This window comes from Phyllobates terribilis, unplaced genomic scaffold (genome assembly GCF_046119375.1).
Source record: "Phyllobates terribilis strain yellow unplaced genomic scaffold, ASM4611937v1 Scaffold_1__5_contigs__length_1240528914, whole genome shotgun sequence".
Classification (NCBI taxonomy): domain Eukaryota; kingdom Metazoa; phylum Chordata; class Amphibia; order Anura; family Dendrobatidae; genus Phyllobates; species Phyllobates terribilis.
Window position 1 is genome coordinate 392,670,886 of NW_027362761.1, and position 25,854 is coordinate 392,696,739.

General features: G+C 43.7%; 1 protein-coding gene across 1 annotated transcript; it reads right to left on the bottom strand.

Moving 5' to 3' along the window:
• Positions 1 to 4,238: 4,238 nt before the first annotated feature.
• Positions 4,239 to 16,704, bottom strand: LMNB1 (lamin B1). Its single transcript, XM_073676676.1, has 11 exons — positions 16,050 to 16,704; positions 13,432 to 13,588; positions 9,708 to 9,833; positions 9,299 to 9,469; positions 8,742 to 8,867; positions 8,432 to 8,652; positions 8,118 to 8,343; positions 7,931 to 8,035; positions 7,495 to 7,614; positions 6,509 to 6,619; positions 4,239 to 4,770 (listed from the first exon to the last, which is right to left on the bottom strand). Exons 1-11 carry the CDS (start codon positions 16,406 to 16,408, stop codon positions 4,738 to 4,740), a joined length of 1,755 nt encoding a protein of 584 aa, XP_073532777.1. The 5' UTR covers positions 16,409 to 16,704; the 3' UTR covers positions 4,239 to 4,737.
• Between the last annotated feature and the right edge of the window lie 9,150 nt (positions 16,705 to 25,854).

Genomic DNA, 25,854 nt, shown 5'->3' on the forward strand with positions numbered 1-25,854 from the left:
GGGCATTTGGATTTGAGAGCGCAGAATTTGCGGAGTTTCTTTTGGGGAGCAAGGAGGCATTTCGCTTTTCCAGAACCTTTGTACTACCAGTAACATGGAAGTCCCCTATATTTCCGTTAACAAATGACAGACCTGAGTGGGGGATTTTTTTGTGGATTGATTTGAAGCTTTTGTTGGGAACATTTTATATAAAATTTAGTATCTCATTTATCCTGCGCTCTAGGCTGAACACTCACTTTGGGGTTTCCATCTAAATCTGAGTAACGTTATTCAGGTGAAACCCCTGAGGGATCCATTCACCATAAGGCAGCAGAATTACTCTCAATTCCGTCTGACCTCTGCTCAGCCTTTTCAGAAGTGCACAAAACTGGTCAACCGCGCTTTTATGCACCCCTAAAAAGATGACCACCAACTGATCACAGGTTAGACTGTGTCAACAGTGCCTTTATCTGCCTCATTATAGGGAATCTTCCGCTGGGCGTTCCGTCTGAATCACATATTTCAGAGATTTACACTGAAACCCCGGTGTAAGCACTCAAAGTAGAGTACAGGATAAATGTGAGCCGATACTTGCTTCGATCTTTGGGAGGCAGAAAGAAAACCTCAACAGCAGGTGAAAAATTGTTTTTATTTATTTTTTACGCCGTTCCTCATACGGTATAAGTGATTGGACGACTTTATTCTTCAGTTCGGTGTGATTACAGCAATATCAGATTTATATTGTGTTTTTTTTCTGTTTGGCTGCTTTCACATACTAAAAAACGCTTTTTGTTGCTTTGCATCTCCATATTTTGAGAGCTACATTTAGTTTCATATTTCTGCTGGCAGACTCATGTGAAGGCTTGTCTTTTGCAGGACGAGTTGACGTTTTTATTTTCAACACACGCGCCGTGAGGCGCAACATACGCGCCGTGAGGCCAGTCATGAGGCGCAATACACAAGGCATGAAGCGGCAGGGTGAATCCACAAGATAAGAGGCTAGACATGAGGCTCAATACACAAGACGTGACCAGTCATGAAAGAAATGAGGCCCAAGATGAGACCTTCGTAAAAAATCAAACAGGATCTGTTGACAAGATGGACTTTTTAGCCAACTAAACCACAGCACCTAAGCGAAAACCTCCAGGCAGCAAGCCATTTTCCCAGGCTGTGTTATTGAACCACAAGGCCTTAAGCCAAACATCAAACAGATACTGTATCATTACATTTAGATTCTCCCAGACTGATGTTAACATTTCAGCGCCCACCTGGGCCCCTGTACTCACTGCCATTCTTACTAGATGTTGCTATAGAAAATGCTACGGTGTTCCATGATTCACGGCTGCTCCAGCCATGTGCTCAAGGCTCCTACCACATGAAGGAGGAAGTGGGAATTGCCTTTTTTTATTTTGTGCTCAGGGCTTCCTGTCCAGTAATAGGGACAGATCCTGCTCTCTGTATGCTGTCATGGGTGAGGGGAAAATAGCTTATTAGAAGTTTTTTTTTAGTCCCGCCCCAAAGCACAAGCCTATCATTAACTCAAAACTGCAAACACTGATTACACAAGAACCACAAGATGGATTTCTTCACCTCAGGTATCATATTAATCAGTGCAGCAGCCTCAACATGACACTGGCTGTAGTTTACTTAGTAAAATCCTGCTGACAGGTTCGCTTTAAGGGATTAAAAAGTCTCACATTTGTCAATGCACCAAATTGAAAACTACAAATATCAAAAGACTGACAGTCACTTCTAAACAGAAAACAAGGGTGTACAAAGAGTAGCTATCTCCCTATATAGCTAACAAAGTAGCAAATTGACAATGCTTAGCGCATAAATTGACCAAGTCACGTGTACCCAGCAGACACAATAAGGCGATTCTCGTTGCTGGGAACCTATCTAATGTGAATCCAGAAACCTTACTGCAGGCTGGATTTGAGAACAGGTTAGGTAGTCTGTAGTGCTGCGTGAGCATGCTTGGTTAACCCCTTCACCGAGCATGGTCAGGTGCTGCCCGAGTATTTTCAGCGTGCTCAGCATCTATGCTTGAGCCGCCGCGGCTGCAAGTGTTGCGGCTGTTAAGACAGCTGTGACACATGCAGGCATTGCCTGTTTGTTATCTTTAGGTGAGTATAAGTATTTTTCCTAAAATAAAAGTGGAAAAAGAGGGATTGTGTTTATTTCAATAAAGGAATCTGTCATTATTTGAAATAAGAGGATTTTATTCTTATTGTTTTTCCACTTACACTCAGACTATGGGGTTAGTTATGGGAGAATCTTATAGATGCCTCTCCATCATTAACCCCTGGGCTAGATGTCAGCTGGCAATACAAAGCTGACATTAACCCTATTTGACACCGCACCAGGGCAAGTGGAAAGAGCGAGGCCAAGCGCCAGAATTGGCACATCATTTCTGGGGCCGCTGAGGGCTGATCTCATTAGCCTCGGAGGTGGCCAATATCAATGGCCCCTTCCCTAGCCAATAGCAGCCCACAGCTCTGTTTAGTGTTTACAGGGGGACAGCAGGAAAAAAAAAAATTAATGTAGGTCCCCCTGTAAATTCTAATCAGTTATGAGCTGTCAGCCAGGGAACATTGTGGGCTAATGGCCCCTGTCCCTTGCTATTAGTATCAGCCCCCAGGAGGCGGCTTTCCCTCTTGTGGTTATGAATAATTGTCAGGAGCCCACGCTGTTTGTTTTTTTTCTTTTTATATATTTAAATTCTTGATTTTACATACAATGTATGCTGCGGGTGCCGAATACAACGCCCATAATTGTCTCCTGCTTGTCTGCTGATCACAGGAGACAATGATGTGAGCTGCATTCAGCACCCAGGGAACAGCGCAAAGTGTGCTGCAGTTTCCCAGGTGCCAGTATGTGTCACACGAATATCAGTGCGCAGGATGTTGTGTGCAAAAAAAAAAAAAAAAAAAAAAGACACGTCACGGTGTCCAAAACACTGTTTTGGATACTTTGTGGAAACACACTGACTGGTATGCAGATCCATTCATTTGAATGAGTTTACATGTATAAGTCTCCGGTACATGTGAAAATGGTCACCACACATACCAGAGACACTGATGTGTGAAGGCCTTTCCCTGAGGAGCAAGGGGTGAGGTCCTGCCCCTGAAGGAGTGGGAGATGCATGAGGAGGAAGATAGCATGAGAGACCTTTGCAGCCCGGCTCAACAGGTAACCTCTCCCATGTCCTTAGGGACATGAAAAACACTGAGGATAGAAGGTGGGAAGGGGCCATTTAACATTTTTTGTGTTTCCGGTCCCCAATTAGGATGGGGAGGCAACCTCCTGTGGTGTTGTGGATGGGATTGGAGAAAAATAAATGAAAACCCTGCTTTAAAATTTCTCAAATTGTTGAATTTATGATATAATATTATGCACATGCAGCCCTGTCAGACCAACAGTCTAGCAATACTTTAACATGGCAAATCCGTTCCTGAGAAGTCAGCATTTTAATTGATATGCAAATAAGCTGTAGCTCTGAAGCCTTAGTCACTCCAGCTCTGTTCCCCACCTAGAGCCACATCTTCCCGCTTGACAGCTTCTATGCTGTGTGACTTCAGGAAGAGGAGCGTTCAATCAGTAGGAGGCAGTGCTGGTGTAACAGAGGCTTCAGATCTACAACCTCTCTTGCATGTTAACTGAAACACTGATCAGTAATGGGTGGGCCATGTAAATGTTTGGCTGGACTTTTCTTTGAAAGAGCTACATGCACATCGTTTCAAGGGTGAAATCCAGCTGACAGATTGCTTTTAAAAAAAAAAGCAAATGTATATATATTTTTTTTAGCCCAGAAATCAATAGTACATGCGAAAAACTAATTTACTAATTAGAAATCTGCTTCTATCTCCTCTTAAACCGATCACTCAACATTTTCGATTCACATGCAAGATCTGTCTTCCATGATACACTTTCCCCATTACCGAGATCGAAGCTTGCACGCCATCTCCCGTTTCAGGAGAAGATCTGTGTACCTCTAGTTCCCTCCATAGAACTTTACTGAGATAGATAACTGTGGGTGCTCATAAGGAAAGTTTGTATTCGGTGAATTCAGATTTTACCCATAAATTAATAAAATACAAGTCCAGGAGAAGGAAACAGATTTCTCTGGCAAGATATTGCTTTAGCACAACATTTTATAGAAAGCTGCATCATATGTTAATTTTCTCTGGTGTATGCATGTGCAGTGTAAACCTAACAGAAGCCAGCCTATAATGTGCACAAAAATTACAAGAACGATATTAGAAAGAATTTTTTTTTTTTATTATTTTACTTAAACCATGGTGTCATTTAAAATAGCTACATTACCCACCCAAACTAGTCTAAAAAAAATTGCCAATAAAACAGCTGCATTTTTCACATAATACAAACACCTTTGCAATAAAGCCGAGGAGTAAAATGGTTTAAAATTCTGATTGTAATAGAAAATAAAAACAATTCAGTACAAAAAAATGCTGGAAGCAGAAATGTTGCGAGCCTCCAGCTAGAGAGCACCTTCAAGTGCAGTCACTTGGGACTGGCAGGTGATAGGAATACATGGCCTTCACATTAACATTTCAATCCTGAATCAGTGTAAAACCTGGCAATTCACATTTTACAATTCCTAAAATGGCCAAATGCCCATCATTGTAATAAAAAAGGTAAGGCCATTAACTCAGGCATTTTATGCTGTACACCAACAATGAAGGGTCATATTCCCAAGAGGCTCAGATCTGGAGGCCAAAGTCAGACTGGTAACTTTTACATAACAGCACAGCTTCTGTTGTCAGCAGCCTACAAGAGACAAGAAATCAAGATCAATGTATATTCACCAACGTCATCCTCGGCTTCTAGGCACAAATCCCAACTAAAATTAGACACTGCACATAATTCACTTTTAACCCATTGCCCTTCTATCAGTTTATGCACATGCAAGACTGCTTAACATTATACAACCTAGTAATGCTTTATTTTAGGTCTAGCAGCAATTTTGAAGGTACCTGCTAGCTGTCAGTGAATTGAAAATGCCTACATCCAGAGGCTAAAAATTTACTCTGTCCAATGGACAAAGCCTAAAAGAGCCAGTCAGTCGACTCACGCTGCACTATTGCACCTAGGCATGTTTTTTCTCTAAAATGCTCTGACATTTCATAAAAATAAGTTGAGTTCCAATCAGGAATCATAGGCAGAGATGAGGTTAGTCCAGCACCACCCTTGGCCAGTTTTGCTCTACAGCACTCCAGGTGATTTAACAGTTCGTACCCATGTGTGTACATCGCAAGAGAGTGGTGTAGGAATAGTCTCATCTGTCAATGATCATGTCTAGAGAAAAACTATACTTGGCTGCAAGAAAACAGCCAGGCTTTAGTCAGCATGAGCCAACTGACAGGTTCATTCAAATGGGTTTTCCCACAAAGTACATTTTAATTAAAAGCTCTTGGAAGAAGGTTCATGATTGGAGGTGCTAATCTCTCTCTGTGATATAGATAGAGATCATACATACATACACCTGTGCTGAGACTCTTATTAATGTGTGCCTGCTAGGTACTGTGTGTAATGGCGGTGTCTGACCATGTAGAGCTCCTCCAGTTCATGGGCTGAACATACCACAGCTCCTGGCCTGGTGGGGAGTTTGCAAGAGCGCACAGAGAAAGGACAGAATGGGATTGCGGCAGTTTGTTTTTTCTTCTCCTGTGAGGCAAGGCGTTTTAAAAACACATACAATTACAGAGCAGCAGCTGCGATCCCATGCCGTGCTGTCTGTACACTCTCCTCCCCTGCCCAGGAGCTGTGGTATGATCAGACCATGTTACTGAACAGTCAGACCACCATACACAGTAGGGGCACATTTATAATATCTCAGCAGAGGAACAAATTCCCACACATCCAATTATGGAATTATTCTTTCAAGAGCTATTAAAATGCACTTTGTGGGAAAACCTTCTTAAAGGATGCTTGTACACCAAGCAGTAGTCAGTGAATTTAGTTTTTTTTGGCAGTAGTTAAAGGGGTATTCCCATCTCCAAGATCCTATCCCAAAATGTAGTAGGTGTAATAAGATTAGCAAATACCTCCAATTAGAAATATAGTATTAGTTTTTTGGATTCACCATGTCTTTCCTCATGTGCAGGGTCTTCGGTATCCATGGTTACAACCACTAGCAACTAACTAGCTGTCACTCTCAGTGGACGTAACCATGGATACCTAAGGTCCTGCAAATGAGGGGGAAGGAAAAAAAAAAAAAAAAAAAAAAAAAGACCTAGCGAATCAGAAAAACTATACATTTCTAATTGGAGGTATTTGCTAATATTATTTGGGATAGGATCTTGGAGATGGGAATACCCCTTTAAGCAAAACAGACTAAAAGCAAGGTTCACTTTTAAAATCATGTGCTCTCCCCCCTAAGCAGCATAATAAGTGTACAAACTGCGGAGTTCTACAATAGCTACATTGCAATCACTTATGGCATACTAGATTCCCCCCCCCCTAAAATAGAAATGAATAACTGAAGGGTTAACTCTTTTCTCCATACCTGTCGACGAGGTCGGGCTTCAATCTCTTCTACAACCTCTACCTCTTCATCAACTTCTTCCTCCTCCTCAGGTATAGATGTTGTGAAAACAGTTGTCCTTTGAGCCACCTCCTATGGAGAAATTTTTTTTAGACCAATAAAAATAGCATACAAGACCGTCAGGCGCTAGTCAACTGTGCAAAACTGATCTGCTAGTAATGTTTGGGAATAAGACATGGACTTAAATGGGTTTTTGCAGTTTTATTCCACAAGCGCCCTCTGAGTATGAACAGTCTTACAGTCCCATTACTCTAGTGCTGTCTCAGAGTTGTGGTTACAGCATCACAGCTGCAGACATGACAGGCTGACAGCAGTGGCAATGGAGATACAGGAAAGTTGTGGAAGAACACAGACAAGACAAAAGGTTACACAGGCACAAGTAGAGTTTGTGGAGCGGGCAAAGTAGCAACCAAACATTTAAAAGGATTTTTAGCATTAAGCAATAATCCTCATTGACAATTAGATGAGAGGTCACAACGCAACGTCACAATTTTTAATTCAAGGGACCAAAGTAAATTTTTTTTAATTATGAACCTTCAGGAGAAACCACTTATATTGTGCTGTAGTACAACAGGAGGCGATTAGGTGGTTCTCTCCAAATCATTTACAGCAGTGGATGGCACTTTCAAAACTATGAAAAACGAGTCACTAAAAAAATTTAAGAAACATAAGAAATTCCACACTGCAGAAAGTGCAGCCAGCTTGTTCCTTTTCCAGAAACAATGCTAGTTTTAAGTTGGAATGTGCAAAGGGCAGAGGTGAGAAGAATCCAACAAGCCCCTATAGGCTCATGCAAGAAAAATAGAACTTTGTTTGCATGGGAATGCAGTAAGATAACATTATAAGGCAGTTCTTTTAATACAGTTTTCTGTTTTCACAAGCAGAGCCACACAAAGCTATAAGTTTCTGCACTTTAATAAAGGTTAAGTGAAGGCAAGCAGACGTACCTCTCCCTGAGAATTTCTCAGCGCAACCTTGACATCTTGACCAGTGCCCCAAGAACTCTGGTTCTTCCAGATGAGGTCAGAAGGAGGACTAGCAAGGACCCCAGCATTAGAAGCCCAAACCTAGAAGAAGAAGAATAAAATGTTACTCTTTATATGCCATCTTTGACTTCTGGATTAGCAATCGATAGGACCCACATGAGAAGATCAGTAATAGGCTACAGGTTCAAGTGGATGCTCAACTATAGGATTCCTACAGCTAAATATCATGGTACAGCACTTATGGTCAAGGCTCACAAAATATTGTACACTTGTTTTTTTGGGAAGCTAACCACCACTTTTCAGCCTTTACATCAATATTTGGTGAACTTCTATACATATATTTGTGTTCTCAAGAGTGGGAGAAAATGCCAAGCTACAAGCCTATTCAGTAACTTACTGTAACAGTCTGTCCTGCCTTGAGGACATATCTTGAAGTAAACTTGTAGTTTGCTGAGGTCTCCCCGATTCTTCTGACAATTTCCCAACCTCCCAGTGGTTGATCCTGAAATCACATTACAACAGCATTACAGCAGCAGCACATAGGCAAGATTCCGACACAATCAGTAAAGACTAGCACAGCTTACCTGGTCAGAGTTGTTCTTCAGTCGGATAAATTTGCCGTCCACATCCAGTTCTTCAATGGACACATTACCAGTTGCAGAAGCTGAATGAGCAATACTAACACTGCTGCTAGCCTCTGACTCTTCTACGTCAACCCTCTTTCTTTTGCCTCTGGTAGTTCTCACACTTCGGCTTGAAGAAGCTCGAGATACTGTCACATGGGATGATGGACTGGGAGAAAGATTTAGCCTAACACAGACGTGAAAAGGAGTTAGTCATTTGTATATAAACCCAGCAGCACAGAACTGGAAGAGACAAGTAGCTGCACACATCTTACCTTTCCTCTTCACCTTCCAGCAGCTTGCGGTATGCACTTATTTCCATGTCCAAGGCTAGTTTGACATCTAAAAGCTGCTCATAGTCTGAAAGCTGTTGCTGCATCTGGTCCCTTATGTCAGCCATTTCCCGCTCTCTTTCTGCAAGCATTCTGCGACAAGAATCCTTTTCTTTAGCTAGTAATTCTTCTAACTCTTGCATCCGGTCATACCATGCCCTAGACTGAAGACAAGATCCTTTGTTAATGCCGCAAAGGAAAATGCATGCCCTCATTTACAGTAAAAAAGAAAAACCCACATGAAGGTTTATACCTCTTTCTGCAGATCAGACAGCTGGCTTGAGAGACTGTCAATGCGCAGGCGGCTTTCCATCAGCTCCTCACGAGTACTGTGGGCAGTAGAGCTGTTCATTTCAGAAGACAGTCTAGCATTCTCCAGCTGAAAAATCAATGTCAAAGTGTTAAAGTCAGAAAGGGAAGGACACCTAATGTGAACATCACCGTGCTAGCGTCAGCACCAAACAGGAACTAAAGGTTTCCTAAGGAAATGAAGTCATTACACCAACTTGCATATGCAGCGGTTGTGAAACGTGACACTAAGGTACATATACAGGCGTCAATAGTGCAGGTCCTATGAGTATGACAATATACACACCTGAAATATCAAATGTAGACTACGAAGATTATAATATAGTCATGTGAATGTTTAGGGCACTAATTGTCATTTTTCTGATAACATACAAATCAGGCTTTGGCCAACTACTGTTCAACATCAAATGGGACATTACTTTTTGCACACAGAAGTAGCCTTTAAAATTGCAATTACAGTATGTGTAAACCAAGCAACATCACCACATGCATTAGACTCACCTTAGCTTGATAAGTTTGCTCCAGTTCGTCTTTATAGAGCTTTACTTGTTGCTCCTGTTGAGACCTCATATCTGAAAGCGCCTGGGCAAGTTTGTGTTCATACTCAATGATACGACCAGAATCAACTTCTACCAAACGGGTCTCATGTCGCCTTCTAGTCTCTTTGATCTCCTGAAAAGTAGATTTTCAGAGATCAGCAGGTTCCAAGCAACACAAGTGTGACAGGACCATATTGCGTCAGGTGAAAGGAATCTTGGGATAAGGGCAGTCACATTACATTTCTGCAGCAGAAGTTATTCCACAAGTCCAAATGTTGGTGGTCTACAAGTTAACCAAGGCCCGCATAGAAGCCAGGAATAGCATGTTAGGACAGCAGGGCGTTCATCATTTGGGCACAAATCTCAATTACCTCTTCATATATACTTTTCCTGAACTCAAGCTCTTCATTCAGAGACTGGCACCGATTTTCAAGATCCACTTTCAATAGAGTTTCTTCACCAAGCTGTGACTTCAACTTTGCCAATGCCGCCTCAAACTGAAATCATACAATTATACATTACACAATTGAGAGAGATAGAGATACACATATATACATACACACACTGGGAGCCCCCAATGCTATACCTACATATGACTGAGTTGAGTTTGTATCAAATAAAGTGTGAAATCAAACAAAGTCACCATGATCAGAGTTTGTATACAGCATTGCAGGACAAAATCCCAAGAGAGTGTACGGCTCCAATCCACCACAAATCAGTCTTAATGAGGAGTGTGCAGGAATAAGGTGCATCAAATTCATAGAGACCTCTCAATGCTGTACACCTCACAAGAAATGTTACTCTGGTCAGTGACACTGCCAGCGGTTTTCACCAGACTACTTTCCATGAATTTGCCAAGCTGTAGGAGCCCCATCACCATCCCCCTCCCCATTTTGGTGGAGCTGCTTGAGTCTGGCATGAGAACGACAAGAGCTAAAACATATGCAACTCCACATTAGTTGCAAACTCTTTGTGCAAAGTGTTTCACGCAAGTTTTCTGGCCTAAACACCAACATATTGTATTAAAAAGGGGTATTCCTATCTCCAAAATTATATTCCAATATGTAGTAGGTGTAATAATGTTAGCAAATACCTTTAATTAGAAATGTATTAGTTTTTCTGATTCACTATGTCTTTCCTTATATGCAGGACCTTAGGTATCCATGGCTACAACCACTAGCTAGCTGTCCCTATGTCAGTGGTTGTAAGCATGGATACCTAAGGTCCTGCAATGTCTGCACATGAGGAAAGACATAGCAAATCAGAAAAACTATGCTACATTTCTAATTAGGAGGTATATGCTTTTATTACACATTGGCGATAGGATCTTGGAAATGGAAATACCCCTTTAAGGAGCCATACATGCTCCATTCACAGGGCTCTGCCGTTAAGATGTGCCCCAAAGGCATGTTCACATTGTGTTTTGGCTGCATATTTTTATACTTAAAATCCACAGCGTTTTAAAGAACCAGCAAAATTTATGAAATTTAAAGCTCACGCTTTTTTTTAAATTTATTTTTATTTTTTTATAGTGCATATCTGACACCCTATGGCATTTTTTGCCAAGATGCAGTATATCAATTCTTTCACCAATTCAAATGAACGGGGAAAAACCAAAGCACATCAGAAACATGCAAATTGTAAGCAGCGTTTGTGCTAATACTCAAGTTTTAGGCTATGTGCCCACGTAGCGTTTTTGCGGCGTATTTAAGGTCGCAAAAACGCTTGTAAAACAGTCTGCCATGCAAAGCAATGTGAATTCGGATATGCTGTGCACATGATGCGCTAATTTGAGCACCGAATTCGCATTGCTTTGCAAAACGCAGCATGACCATTTCTACAGTGATTACGCTGCAGCGTAATCGCGGTGCGTGTGGTACCCGGGATGAAGAGGAGACTACAACTCCTCTTCATTCCGGCTACCACGCGGTGAAAAAAAGAAATAAAAAAAGTTAAAAATAAACAAAACCTGTATATTCACCTCTCCGGCGGCCCCCGGTCTCCTCCAGTCTGCTCCCGGCCGCGTCTTCTCTCTTCAGCGTCCCGCAGTGTACTGTCAGGACCTGCGGTGACGTCAGTCAGCTGATGGTCACGAGACTGCTGACGTCGGCGGTCAGGTGATGGTCTCGTGACCATCAGCTGACTGACGTCACCGCAGGTCCTGACAGTACACTGCGGGACGCTTGAGAGAAGACGCGGCCGGGAGCCGCCGGAGAGGTGAATATACAGGTTTTTTTATTTTTTATTTTTAACGTTTTAATTTTTTTTTTTTTTTTTTTTACTATAGATGCTGCATTTAAAGCATTTAAGTTGTTCACACATTATAAATCCCACACATTATAAATCCATGCCGGTTGCATGGATTTATATTGTGTGACCAACTAGTCAAGCACTTTTCCAAGTGATGCTAAAATCGCTTGGAAAAGTGCTTGAAAAAACGCATGTAAATCTGCATGCGTTTTTTCTGCCAGAGAGGCAAAATCGCTCTGCATCATATCTGCTACGTGGGCACATAGCCTAAGGTGCAGAAAAAAAAAAGCCATGTGTGAAGACACTTTGTAAGGCTATGTTCACACGTTGCGTTTTTGCTGCATTTTCATCCCCACAAGCAAATCCTGCACTCTTCGTAGTAAAGAAACAGCTTACAAAAAGCAGGTTGCCAGGTACATTTGTCTCTTGTGCATGCTGATGGTTTAATGCAAAAAAAAAAAACACAGCAAAAAAACACTAAGACTGTGTGCCCACGATGCGTTTTTTAGGCGTTTCCGCAGCGGCAAAAACGCTGCAGAAACGCATGGTAGAAGGCCTGCCATGTTCCCCAATGATAATCCGCATGTGCTGTGCACATGCTGCGGAAATTTCCGCTGCGGATTATCATTGTGGAAAAAAACGCAGCACTACCAATTATTTTGCGGAAGCGCTGCGTTTTTGCCGCCATTGGAACGCATGGATTCCGCATCACTGTATATGTAGATGCGCATTCCATGTGTTCCAATGTGCGGATGGTACCCGGGTGTGGAGGAGAGGAGACTGTAATGTCCTGTAATGTTTTTATTTTTCTGATACAGCTGTGTGAGGGCTTGATTTTGGAAGGGCAAGTTGAGGTTTTTATTAATACCATTTTGGGATAAATATGACATCTTGATTGTGTTTTTTGTGGTTTGCAGTGACCAGCTGTATTAAATTTATATTGTCAGGTCAGACTTTTATGAACACAATGATGCCAAATGTGCATTTTTTATATTTAATGGGGAAAAAGTGTGAATGTTTTCCTTTAACATCCATATTTGTTAGCCCCCTCAGGGGCCTCAAACCTGCGATCATTTAAAAAGCTTGTACTTTATATACAAATACGGCATGTATGTGCATATAAAATCTCGTTTGAAGCCAAGCCACAGGCTAGCTTTCAACACAAGGCCATGATAGCAAACACGAGTGGGGAAAGTGACAGTTAGGGTCTTCTGAAGACCCAGCAACTCATCGGCACCCTGTGATCATGTCGTGGGGGAGCGCCTGATAGACATGTGGACTGATACAATCCCGCGCTGGCGAGGTAGAAATGCCAGTCACAGGTTGACAGCTCCGCTAAACAGTTGCTCCTCCGAGGCTCGTAGACATATCCTGTGTTAGTGATTATCTGCCTCGTACGGTACGGGCTCAGCCTCTGATCCCGCTGCCAACTTGCGCCATACATGGCTAATGGTGGGAAAAGGGTTAAAAGGAGTCATTAAATTCTACACTAGTTACACTGGTAGCTAAGAACTTACACTATTACATTCAGGGGATACAAATCTGATCTGGTAAAGAGGCTCAAAGACTGATTACAGTTATCAGATAGGTCTGTCAGTCAGCCAGGGAAGCAGAGTTAACAAAAACAAAGAATTGATACTGTAAATAAGTTACAAAATTACACAACTTTCACATCAGTTAATAAAAGTTACTTTAACCCCATTGTCTAAAAGGGCTGGACAAGAATAGAATCCAATAAATATTCAATGGCAGCAATCATAAAATAAAGGTCAGACCTGCAGTATATGACAGGACGGCTGGCATTATGTAATATCAATGAGGAGCAGTCACAGCACAGGCACTCACCTGCCCAATCTCAGCTTGGAGACTTTCCACCTCCTGCTCCAGCGCCTTCTTCTCCCCCCGAGCAGTGACAAGCGCAGCATCAGAGGTGTGGAGAAGAGCCTCGGTGTCCCGGAGTTTGCCTTGCAGAGCATTAAAGTCGGATTCCTTCTTTGAGAAACTGTCAAGATATGAATTTAATTTTTTATTCACAAAATAACTAGGACTATCAGATGATATCTATTAGGAAATCTGCACAATTACATGTTCTGAATGTGAATTATGAAGTCTATAGGTCACCTACAATGGTAGCTTTGGACACAGGATATTCAAGTTATGGTTCATGGAGGGGCCGTTTAAAGGGGTTGGCCAGTACTTTTAAAAAAATGGCAGTGTGTTTTAATGATACACACATTCAAGCTTCTTTCTAGTTACCTTGCGTTGCTGATACTGCCTATGAGTGGCACTATCGGTGTGGGGGGGAGGTCACGTGCTGCCTGTGAGTGGCCACCCGATACTGCCTCTGAGTGGCGCTATCAGCAGTGCAAGGTAATTAGAAAGAAGCTTGTATGTATCATGAAATCACACTGCCATTTTTTTTTTTTTTTTTTTAAAGTACAGGACAACCCATTTAAAGGAATTTCCTAGTGTGGAGAATCACATGACCTGCCTTGGCCAGTAAGCAGCTCTGGAAATAACATGACATGTTAGTGGACAAGCCATTTCTGTCCTCAGGATTTCACAGTTAACGTTATACCCATCAACCAGCACCTGTGATAACACGAGATCTCGTCCCTCTGCTGGCAATCACTACAGATGGTCTTCTAAGCAAGCAACACGGTTTGACTTGCACTGTCAGCATTTCACCTCACAGGGGCAGCATTGTACAATAAACACTCATTACCACCTGGGAATGTCAGGAAGTCCGTAATAAGCCATAGAGACCACAATAAGCTGGTAACATTACTTCAGCTACTACTGCACAGAGTTTATTGTTGACTGTAAGCCATCATTCTAAAATCTGTCGGTAGATACAAGGAATCCGGTCCTTACACAGGAATGGCATGCGATAGACAGATCTACATATATAGCGCCCAGGGGCCACAATCCCCTGCACCTCACCAGCATCTGTTACTCCAGAATCCGTGAAACAGGAAGGAAACCATTCCAGGCAGATGCTCTGCACATTTGCTTTATATGGATACATTTGTTTAAAGTGACATTAGCAAAGGAGCCCTTTGTACATTGGGTGCCATGTCTAAGAATTAGCTGTCAGCTGCCATGGCTCATATTACAGACTGGGCCCCATTCCAGAAGCAGCTGCCACAGCACAGTCCGGCCAGAGGGCAAGATGTCAAGCACCTGAGCCCACTTTAGAAAGACTTAACAAGCAGAAAGTTAAGACCCCAAACTCCAGCACACACCGCTATGTCCTAATAAGCAAGCCCTTCCTCAGTGCACCATGGCAGATTGTCTAGGGGACTCCCTGACAAAGGACATGAGCCCCCTACAGGAGGGGGAATGTAAGACTGCTAGAATACAGTCTAATAGAGTAACAGATTCAAGGCATCTACTACAATGATTTCATACAGCTCAGATCCCAGCAGCTCTAGACCTCATGTGTGAAGCTAGATCCCAGCATTCATCATGGGCTGGTAAGTTTCCCATCAGTCTGGAGGAGACGGCATCAAGTCACTTGTCACCTGCTGCAGCGTCAGTTAGAAGCAAACCACAGACAATGGCTTTAAGGGATTCTCCAGACTTAGATGCAGCCTCAGCTTTGTGGTTCCACCTGATGGCTGGCACAGGCGGTGTGTGCTCCCCTCACACCAGGAGGCTTATACGGGGTACACGTAGCACACAGGGTTAGTGAGTTGTGTAGTAAACCAATGCTTCTTGTGGCCATTGTCCCAGAGATCATTACTGAAGACCCACAGTGAGTAATACACATGAGATCACCCTCAGACCTCTGGTGTGAGCCTCTTAAGGATCTCCATCTAAGCTACGAGGTAGTCTGGGGTCACCGATGCCATCTGTTACTACACTGATCCCAGCGGCTGATGACCCCATATGCCCCTGTGGCTACAACGTGTTGAGAAAAAAAAACCACAACTGCAGGCCACCAACAGCTGCACAGTCCACAGCGGGCTACAGAGCGGCGGGAAAGCTGCACTTGTTTTTGGCAGCTAAGAAGGAAGTAGAGAGGGTGTGAGCCCTGTATGACAGAGTGCAGCTGAATGAGCAGGGGGAGGGGAGCCACCCAACACCATTCACTAACAGCGCCACTCACACCCCAAACAATGCACCATTCACTATGTACCCTGCAAGTGATTGACAACACAGGCTGCCAGCCCAGCTGACCCACAACCTGCTCTCCACAGTGCCTGGAAGGTTTCATGCAGGCTATTGCTCTCTGGAAGCAGCCACACCATTGACAGGAAGCACAAATACCTCTGCAACCCCCTCCCAGCTCAGAAATCTACATCTGGAAGTGATAACATGGAGGTCTCAGACATCAGAGCCCCCTTTGTGCCGGGTACAGCCTGTGTGATGAGCAGCACAGGACACGGCTGACATCCCAGGTGTGCACAGGGCCAATGACTGGAGGGGGAGGGGCTGCGGCTGTCACCTGTCCCCCTCACCTGATCTGCAGCTGGTCGTAGTCGCCCCGCAGCTTGCCCAGCTCTATCTGCAGCTTGGCCCTCTCCCGGGCCGTGTCGTCCAGGCTCCGCCGGGCGTCCGCCAGCTCGGTCTCGTACAGGTCCTTGAGGCCGGTGACCTCCCGGCTCCGCACCTCCTCCCGCTCGGTGACCTGCAGCTGCAGCACGCTGTTCTCGGACTCCAGGCTCCGCACCTTGTCGATGTAGACGGCCAGGCGGTCGTTCAGCTGCCGCAGCTCCTCTTTCTCCTGCAGGCGGGAGATGCGGGTCGGGCTCAGCGGGGTGCTCATGCTGCTCCTCCGGCTGGACTGCCGGGGGCCGGTGGGGGTTGAGGTCGCCATGGTACAATGGAAGCTGCCGTAAAAACAACCAGTCCGCACGTGACAGGGCCCGGCTACACACAAACTTTATACCGGCGGCACCGAGGATTGAATGAGAAGAGGCGACACCGGGCGCCCGCTCCGGATCTAACGGAAGAAAAATAATCCCCGGGTGCGGAGGGAAACGGAGGACCAGTCCAGGAACCCCGCTGGATAATTTAGAATAAATCCGGTTGGAGCACAATGAGCGACGCTGCGATCTCCCCGCCAGGAACAGCGGCGAGTGAGAGGCTTGGCCTCAATATGGCGCCAGAATGGTCACGTGATGTCCCGCGGCCAATGGTGACACGCGACGCGCCCACACTCCGAGCCTGAAACTAAATTCAAATAGTGGAGCTGTAGGTGCGGGGGAACCAGTGGGGGAGGGGCGGCCGTACAATGGCGGGGGGATGGGAGCCAGGCTCATTGTCAGCCGTGGATGGCGGGCGGCGTGCACCGGCGCTCTCTGTCACCGCGGTACATGGAGCAGGATTCTCTGCACATCGCCGGCTCCACTCAGGGGGTTTTGAAAAATGCCGCACAATTGGAGGGATTTGTATGGACGCTGCAGCCGGCAGGGTTCACACGAAGACGGCTTCAAAAACGCTCTAAAGACTTCTCTCATTCATTTCAATGGCAAATCCGCTGTGCTGCTCATGAAGAGGATTTTAGTGTGTTTTTCCTCTTCACGTTTTTTTCTTTTTTTTGTATGGAAAATCTGCAGCGTTTAAGGATATGTTCACACTGCGTTTTTATCTGGCGGTGATGGAGCCGGTCCTCTCTGGAAATCATCCGAAATATCGCTCTGAAGACGACTGAACGACTCTCCCTATTCATCTCTATGTAAAGACGACTCGCTGTTCCAATGAATTGTAAAATATGAGAAAATCATCCCAGAAACCGATAAAGAACATCAATAGAAAAGACCATAGAAAACGTAGGATCCGCAATGACGGCTGCTTCTGTTCTCCTTGCGGATGTGAAGCGGCGTCACTTTACCGGCGTCACGTTACCGGCGTGTCACTTCTGTCATCGTCACTCATTCAAGGGAAAGGGGAAAAACACCCAGGTTTTCTGCAGCATTTTCCTGCCATCAGACGCATGGTGGAGAAATTTCTGCTGTAAATTGTCTAAGAAATCCATGTGATTCCCACTGTGCGTATACAGATGATGTGGAACTGTTTATGGTGCATTTTGTCCCCCACAGACTACTGTGGAAAGCTTCAGAAATGCATGTAAAATAACAATTGCTTGTCTACACTAAAAAAAGCATATTAGAAAACCTCTGAATCAAATCTGCACCAAAAGCCTAATAAAAGGAACAAAAATAAGCGAAGCATTTCATGGATAAGGCATATATATAGTCTATGGGACTGTTCACATCTGATTGTCTGCAAAACAAGAAATGAATGGATACATGTCTGATTTTTAGCCAAGTCATACACCAAAATTATCCATGTAAGTCAATAGGTCAGTGATAAACTCTGATAGCAGAAGGATGATGCACCTAGTTACATCCTAGTGCTGTCTGTTTTTAAAGAGCAGCGGTCAGCAGGATTGTGCTCAGTAAACTACATACACTGTCAGGTGGGCAACATTACACTGATTAAAATGATACCTTGGTTGATGAAATCCGTCCTGTGGTTCTTGTGTAATCTTTACTTTCAGTTTGGAGATAATGATATGCCCGTGCTCCGGGGCAGCCTGTGGGGGGCGCTCTAGCTGGTGCTCTGCTCACATATTCATCTGTATGCTCTTATGACAGCTCACTAATCGTTCAGTGACCTGCCTGCTATTTTACCTAGCCCTGCACTACTAGATGCATTATGTAAAATAGGAGGCAGGTCAGTGAACGATCAGTGAGCTGTCATAAGTGCATGCAGATGAATATGTAAGTAGAGCACCAGATCGAGCGCCGGAGCACAGGCATATCATTATCTCCAAACTGAAAGTAAAGATTACACAAGAACCACAGGATGGATTTCATCAGCCAAGGTATCATTTTAATAAGTGTAATGTCACCCACCTGACAGTGTATGTAGTTTACTGAGCACAATCCTGCTGACAGGTGTGCTTTAAAGGGAACCTGTCACCAGGTTTGTGCCATATGAGGTAAGACCACCACCTTTCAGCTCTGATATACAGCATTCTAGTATAAAAAAAAAACACCTTCTTTTATACTTGCATACAGGGCAGTCGAGTCAGATGGGCGTTGCTGATCCTGGTCCGGCACCTCCCTTCTTGTGATGCCGTCCTCTCTTGCTTCGTGTATATGATGTGTCCTACGTCATCCACACAGTGTCCTCGGCATCGCAGTCCCGCACAGGCGTACTCCTGCCCTGCGGAGGGCAGAGCAAAGCACTACAGTTCTTTGATCTTTCTTGGTGCATGCGCACTGAAGTACTTTGCTCTGCCCTCCACAGGACTGCGATGCCGAGGACACTGGATGACGTAGGACAAGTCATCCACACGAAGCAAGAAGGAGGATGGCATCGCAAAAAGAGAGAAGGCACTGCACCAAGACGAGCGACGCCCATCAGCCCCAACTGCCCCGTAGGTGAGTATAATAAAATGTGTTTTTCTTGTCTTGCAGGTCAGGTTGGGGGCTTATATACAGCATAATAAAATGCTGTCACATGGGGGTGAAAGGTGGAGGCCTTGCACCATATGGGTCAAACCTGTGATTTTCCAGCTTTTTTGAGTTAGGCAATGTGCACATGACATCTTTTTTTTTCAGAAAGACTTCACCTGGAATCCAACAGAAAAAGCATCATAAAAATTGAACATAATGAACTGCAATATAAAAATGACTTGCTTCGTGCATGTTCAGTCTTTTGTTACTTCTTTTAACGGCTTCAGGTTTCAGAAACCATAAGGCTGTGTGCCAACGATGCATTTTTTAAGCGTTTCCGCAGCGGCAGAAACGCTTAAACGCATGGTAGAAGGCCTGTTATGTTCCCCAATGATAATCCTCATATGCTGTGCACATGCTGCAGAAATTTCCGCTGCGGATTATCATTGCGGAAAAAAACACATCACTACCAATTATTTTGCGGAAGTGCTGCGTTTTCGCCACCATTGACTTACATTAGAACGCATGCATTCCGCTTCACTAGATAAGGACTTGCGGAATACACGCGTTCCAATGTGTGGATGGTATCCAGGTCTAGAGGAGAGGAGACTCTCCTCCGGACCCGGGTACCATAGAACATGTAAAAAAAAAAAGAATAAAATAAAGATTATACTTACCTTCTGACGGCCCCCGCTGCACTCGTCCTTTTGTGCCGGCAGCTAGCGATGGACTGAAGGACCTGCGCTGACGTCATAGTCATGTGACGGGTCACGCAACGCTGACGTCGACAGGTCCTTCAGTGTACCGCTGCCGGCAAGGGAAAACGGAGGGAAGCAAGACTGCGGGGGCCATTGGAAGGTAAGTATAGATTTATTTTTTTACCATTCTTTTACGGTCACACTATATAAATCCATGCCGTTTGCATGGATTTATATAGTGTGACCAAGTTGTCAAGCACTTTCCAAGTGATCCTAAAAGCGCTTGTCAACCCGCATGTTGAAATGCAAGTGAAGAACGCTTCACATCCGCTTGTCCCTGGCAGGAAAACGCATGTACAATCCGCATGTACAATCCGCATGTGTTTTTTCTGCCAGGGAGATGCAGAAACGCTCAGGAAAAAATCCTGAACATTTCTGCATCGTGGGCACATAGCCTTAATCAATTAAAAGAAGTAACATGTTCGTTCTCCAGGCGTCTTCTGCTAAGAAGCAGTTTGCTGGTTTAATAGCAGAAATAAGTCGCCAGGAGCTGAGCCGCTGCAAAAACGACTGCAAAACTGCCAGCAAATCCGCTTCAGGAAAAAGCCAACCGGCTTTTAGTGAAGTGGCTTCACCTAGGAAAATCTCGACCGGTGCGCCGACGTCTTATAAACCCCAAGGCCACATTCACACCTTCACTATTTGGTCAGTATTTTACAACAGTACTTATAAGCCAAAACCAGGAGTGGTTGATAACTGCAGAAGTAGTGACGTGTTTCTATTATACTTGTCCTCTGAGTATTCCACTCTTGAGTTTGGCTTATAAATACTGAGATAAAAAAGTCTCTAAATACCAAATGTGTGAACGAGTTTTTGGTGAGCTTTTTACACAGCATATTTTTGAAAAAATACAAGTAACCTATTTTACTTAGGTTAGGCTATGTTCCCATGATGAGCTTTTGGTGCATTTTTGATGTTGCATCATTTAAATTACGTTACTTGCGTTTTTTCGTTGCATTTTTGTGTGCGTTTTTACCATGCGGTTTTATTGTATTTTTGTCTCTGGGGTGTTATGTTTTAAATAAAGCTGCTTTGTTTTTGATACTACCTGTTTTTTTGCTTCAACAAAACTTTATTGACATACTTGGGTGCGGCTTATATGCGTTTTGGATGCGTTTCCATTGTGGAAAAACACTAAAAACGCATGTCCGCTTCGCTACAGATTTTCTGCATCTAATGCAAGTCTATGGGGAAAATCTACACAGAAAACGCTGCGTACCCTCAAGCTAAATTGACATGCTGCAGATTTGATAAAATGCACCACAGGTGAGTTTATACCCAGCATTTCAAAGAACCACAGTGGACACGAGAGCTCTATAAATCCCATCCACTTTGCTAGAAGTGTAAGACGCTGTATTTTTCACACAGTGTCAAAAACACACCAAAAGCTCATCGTGGGAACTTAGCCTTAAAGGGAATCTGGCAGCAGCTAACTAGAGGACATAAATTCAAAAAACATACCAAGAAGTAAAACAGCCTTACCAACATCAAGTCAGATTACAAATTCACTAGCAGGATGCAGCAGGCCCCCATGATAAAGGCGGGGACAGCACAGGTGCAAAATACTTATGGAAACAGCCACTCACTAACTTACCAATTAATGTAGGGGGTGACTGCCTAGTAAAAAATGCACACAGATGAGGCTTGCATAGGACCCCAGTCACACAGGTACGTGTGATGCACAGTGTCCGGCTTACAGCCTATTAATGACGCCCAGATCAGGTGTGCTGTCCAGCACTATATGAGTGCACCCCACAAGGACAGACGGCCCAGGTCACCCAACCACCAAAGGGCCTGGCATCCTGTGAAACTGGAAAAATGTGCAATAAAAAATAATGTATACAATAAATACATTACATGAGGTATTAGTCACTATTTTGACCAAAATACACAAGCTTGCATCTGGAGCGTCTGTCCTTGTGAGGTTCACTCATATAGTGCTGACTGGTGTCCTATGTAAGCCCCATCTTTGCATTTTTAACTAGGTAGCCACCCCCTCCATGAATTGGTAGTTGAGTGACTGTTTCCATAAGAACTTTGCACCTGTGCTGCCCCTGCCTTTATCATGGGGATCTGGCGCATCTGGCTAGTGCATTTGTAATCTGACTTGGTGTTGGTAAGGCTGTTTTTCTTCTTGGCATGTCTCATCTGAGAGCAGCATCATGTAGGTTAATAGAAGCAGAATCCAGCGATGTATCACTTAGATTACTGGGTGCAGCTGTTCTCTCACAATTTGCGATTTTGGATTTAGAATGAAGCAGAGCTGAGAAAGCTAACCCCGCCCACACCAGGCTCTATGTGTGCAAAGTCCATAGACAGTAAGGTGCTTAGTTGCTGGACTTCCCCAATGATAAATTTCCGCTGCGGATTATCATTGCGGAAAAATCTGCAGCACTACCATTAATTTTGCGGAATCGCAGCGTTTTAGTCGCCATTGACTTGCATTGGATCACATGACATCCGAATGACTACACGTGCACATGCGGATATTATGCGGTTCAATGCGCGGATGGTACCCGGGTCTGGAGAAGAGGAGACTCTCCTCCAGACCAGGGTACCATAGTACCTGTAGTTAAAAAAGAATTAAAATAAAAAAAAACTTATACTCACCTTTCCGGCGCCCCCCGGTCTCTGAGCGGCGCTGCTGTCTCCTTGGCTTCCGGCGGTGGTCTGCAAGGACCTTCCATGACGTCATTTAGTCATGTGACGGTCACGCGACCGCTGACATCAGCGGTCAGGTGATGTTCGCGTGACCATCACATGACTAAGTGACGTCATGGAAGGTCCTTTTTAGAGCACCGCAAGCCGCCGAAGACACCGGACGCATCACTGAGGAGACCGGGGGCCATCTGAAGGTGAGTATAATGTTTTTTTTAATTTTTTTTTACTATTGATGCTGCATTTGCAGCATCGTAACTTGGTCACACTATATAAACCCATGCCGGTTGCATGGATTTATATAGTGTGACCAAGTTGTCAAGCACTTTTCCAAGTGATGCTAAAATCGCTTGGAAAAGCGCTTGACAACCCGCATGCGACATCGCATGTTAAAAATGCTTCACAAACGCTTCTACCTGGCAGAAAAAAACGTATGTACAATCCGCATGCGTTTTTTCTGCCAGGGAGATGCAGAAACTCTCAGGAAAAATCCGCAGCATTTCTGCATCGTGGGCACATAGCTTTTAACAGTAAACAACAGCAAGCAGTTTGACAAGTGACACATCCCTGAATTCGGTGTTTCAGCCTCTATCTCCTGCGGTATTCAGATTACATAGCAAAAACCTGCTGACAGATTCCCTTTAATGTGTCAAGTTTGGAGAAGACTCCAGGAGAAACCTCAAAGAAGTGACATTCAATTTTTTTTTTTTCCAAAAGACATTTTTCAAAGCCAGGAGAGGAAAAAACACTCAAAAAACTGAATACACGAATAACAAAGTTGGTTCACACTGACGGGCAAAAGGGTAACAATGTTTTGAAGTTTAGACTTTCAGACTCCATATCTCACCATCCACTACTGCTTTGAATGTGAGATTACCATCATTTTATAGACCCTCATCTTGGCTATCTCATATATAAATTTGACTTGCAACTATTTAGCATATGATTAGTTATTCAGATTCTTGTCACTGTATTGTTACTGTTTTGCTTCTGGTTGTGGAAAAATCTTTTTCTTCCTCTATACTCCAAATTACAACCTGTTCTCACATTCCCTAAAAGCTTTTTGTGTTATTAGATTGATTCCCAAGTGAAAGATCACTCGTTTGAATCGAGAAGCAGCCATGAAGAAGATTTCCCAAGAAAAGAGAAATAGCATCATTCAGCTCATCGATAGTGGTCTCTCAGCCAAGAAAATTGCCAAACTGTATCATGTGAGTGCCATGACAGCTGTAAGAATACAAAATGAAGTCCGTCCATACATTCAAAATCCAAGAGCTGGACGTCCAGGCAAAATATAGGAGTCAACAATTTGGCTTATTACAAGGTCCATCAGTTCTGGTGCGACAAACATGGCAGTGGAAGTGACTCGTATGCTTCATAATAGTGAAGTAAACGAAAAGTGGACAGTAGAAGATTGGAAACTGGTGATTTGGAGCAACTAGACGAAAGTCAATAGACCAGGCTTTGGTGGGTGCAAATGGGTCTGGAAGAAGCAAGGGGAAAAAAGGACTAACGGATCGAGAAATTGTAGGAACTGTCAAGTTCTGTTAAGGAAACCTGATGACATGGGGTTGTTTCATAGCCACAGGCGTTGGATACTTGACCAGGATCGATGGTGGTGTCAATGCTGAGCTATATGTGAGTATCTTACAAGGCGAGTTACTTCGTACATTCAAGTACTATGGGTATGAAAAGAACGACTAGTGTTCCAGCAGGACAACAACACTAAGCATACATCAAGATTGGGGAAGAAGTGGTTCAATGACATTGATGAAGAGGTGCTGGATTGTGGCTAGAGTTGAAGAAGAAGCTGTACATATACTCATGTGAGTTGACCAGTATGCACCAACTTTGGGAATGTGTAGAAGAGACCTGAGATTAGATTTCAGTCGAGACAGGCTTGCATCTGAGCGAGAGCATGCCCAGAAAGATTCAGGCAGTGTTAAAAGCCAAAGGTGGATTTACATAATAGTAAAAAATTAATAAAAATTTAAATTGAGATTTTTAGGAGCAAAACAGTAACAATGCAGGGACATGACAAAAATCTGCATAACTATTCATATGCTAAATAGTTGCAAGTGAAATTTATGTATGAGATAGCCAAGATGATTGTCTATAAAATGATGGTAGTCTCATGTATATGGACCCCTGTGAGTGTTTCGGCTGCGTGCCTTTATCTGGGGGAGTGGCGTCATACTAGAGGAAAAACCCTTATAAATTGTAACCCAACCAATAGTAACGGCTGGCACTTGTCACGTGTCATAACGCTGATAAACGTTAGCTATATAACACTATACATGAGGCACTAATCTCAGTTGATAATACAGGAAGGGCATATTCACATGCGGCAGGAATTTCTGCTGTAGATGTAAAGAAATCTGCAACAAATTAATGACTGAAAAACAGTTTTTCTCCAGATTTGGTCATAGCAAAGCCAGGGTAAAATCCATGGTGGAATTTGATAATCTGCTGCATGTCCTCGAGTTCACACTGATCTGCAGCAGCTCTGCTGTACGTGATCATGGGGGAAGCATGACATCAGTGCAAACCACCGATCACTTGGCACTTCTCTGCAACCTAATGTGGAATTTCACAAGATCAGAAGACTGAGCAGAGATAATCTAATTAGGAAATTCATTTGATTAGGGCCTCATGCACACTGATGTATTACGGATCCGTGCATAAAGCCTGCTATTGCTATGAGAGGGAGAATACAGTATCTTGCAAACGAACTGAAGAGTGACTATGTGCCAATTAATAGAGCTGTTCACATTGTGGTAGATCGGCTCACTCGTCTATGCATTGAGGTATAAACGGAACACTGTCTCTTTAAATTTTAAGTTGGTTTATTTGAGCAGCATAAGCCAATGTAAAGTTCATGAAAAGAAACGCAGCCCATCCGGCCTAACGGCAAACAAAATAAGAAAAGAGTCCAGCAAAGTCATTGCACCAGCCGAGGTTCGGCCACTCCGGGTTAGCAAAAATCACACGGTTCAGGGTTAGCAGGAACAAACACACGCTCCTCTCTCTGGAACTGGCCTCCAGATACTGAACACCTCCTGAGTCAAAAGGCTGGCTTTTTATAGCCCCTAAACCACGCCATGGAGTGGAGATAGGGTGGATAGCTTCCCTCCCAGCACTTAGCTATCCACCTGTAAAGTATGTCCTTGTAACTCTGGCTATTAACCCTCTCTGCACCTAATGTGCAGGAGAAAGCTCCTTGTTTTACATCACTGAAGCAAAAAGTCTCAGAGACACGTATCTCCCCTCCAGTATTCTACCAGTGACTTTGTCACAACATACACACATGGGCAAAATTGTTGGTTCACTGAAATAACTTGAAACTGACAAAAGTAATTTTCAATTTAAATTTACTAAATATCAACTAATGAAAATCAGACTTTGCTTTTGAATTGAAGTTTAACAGAAAATTACAAAAC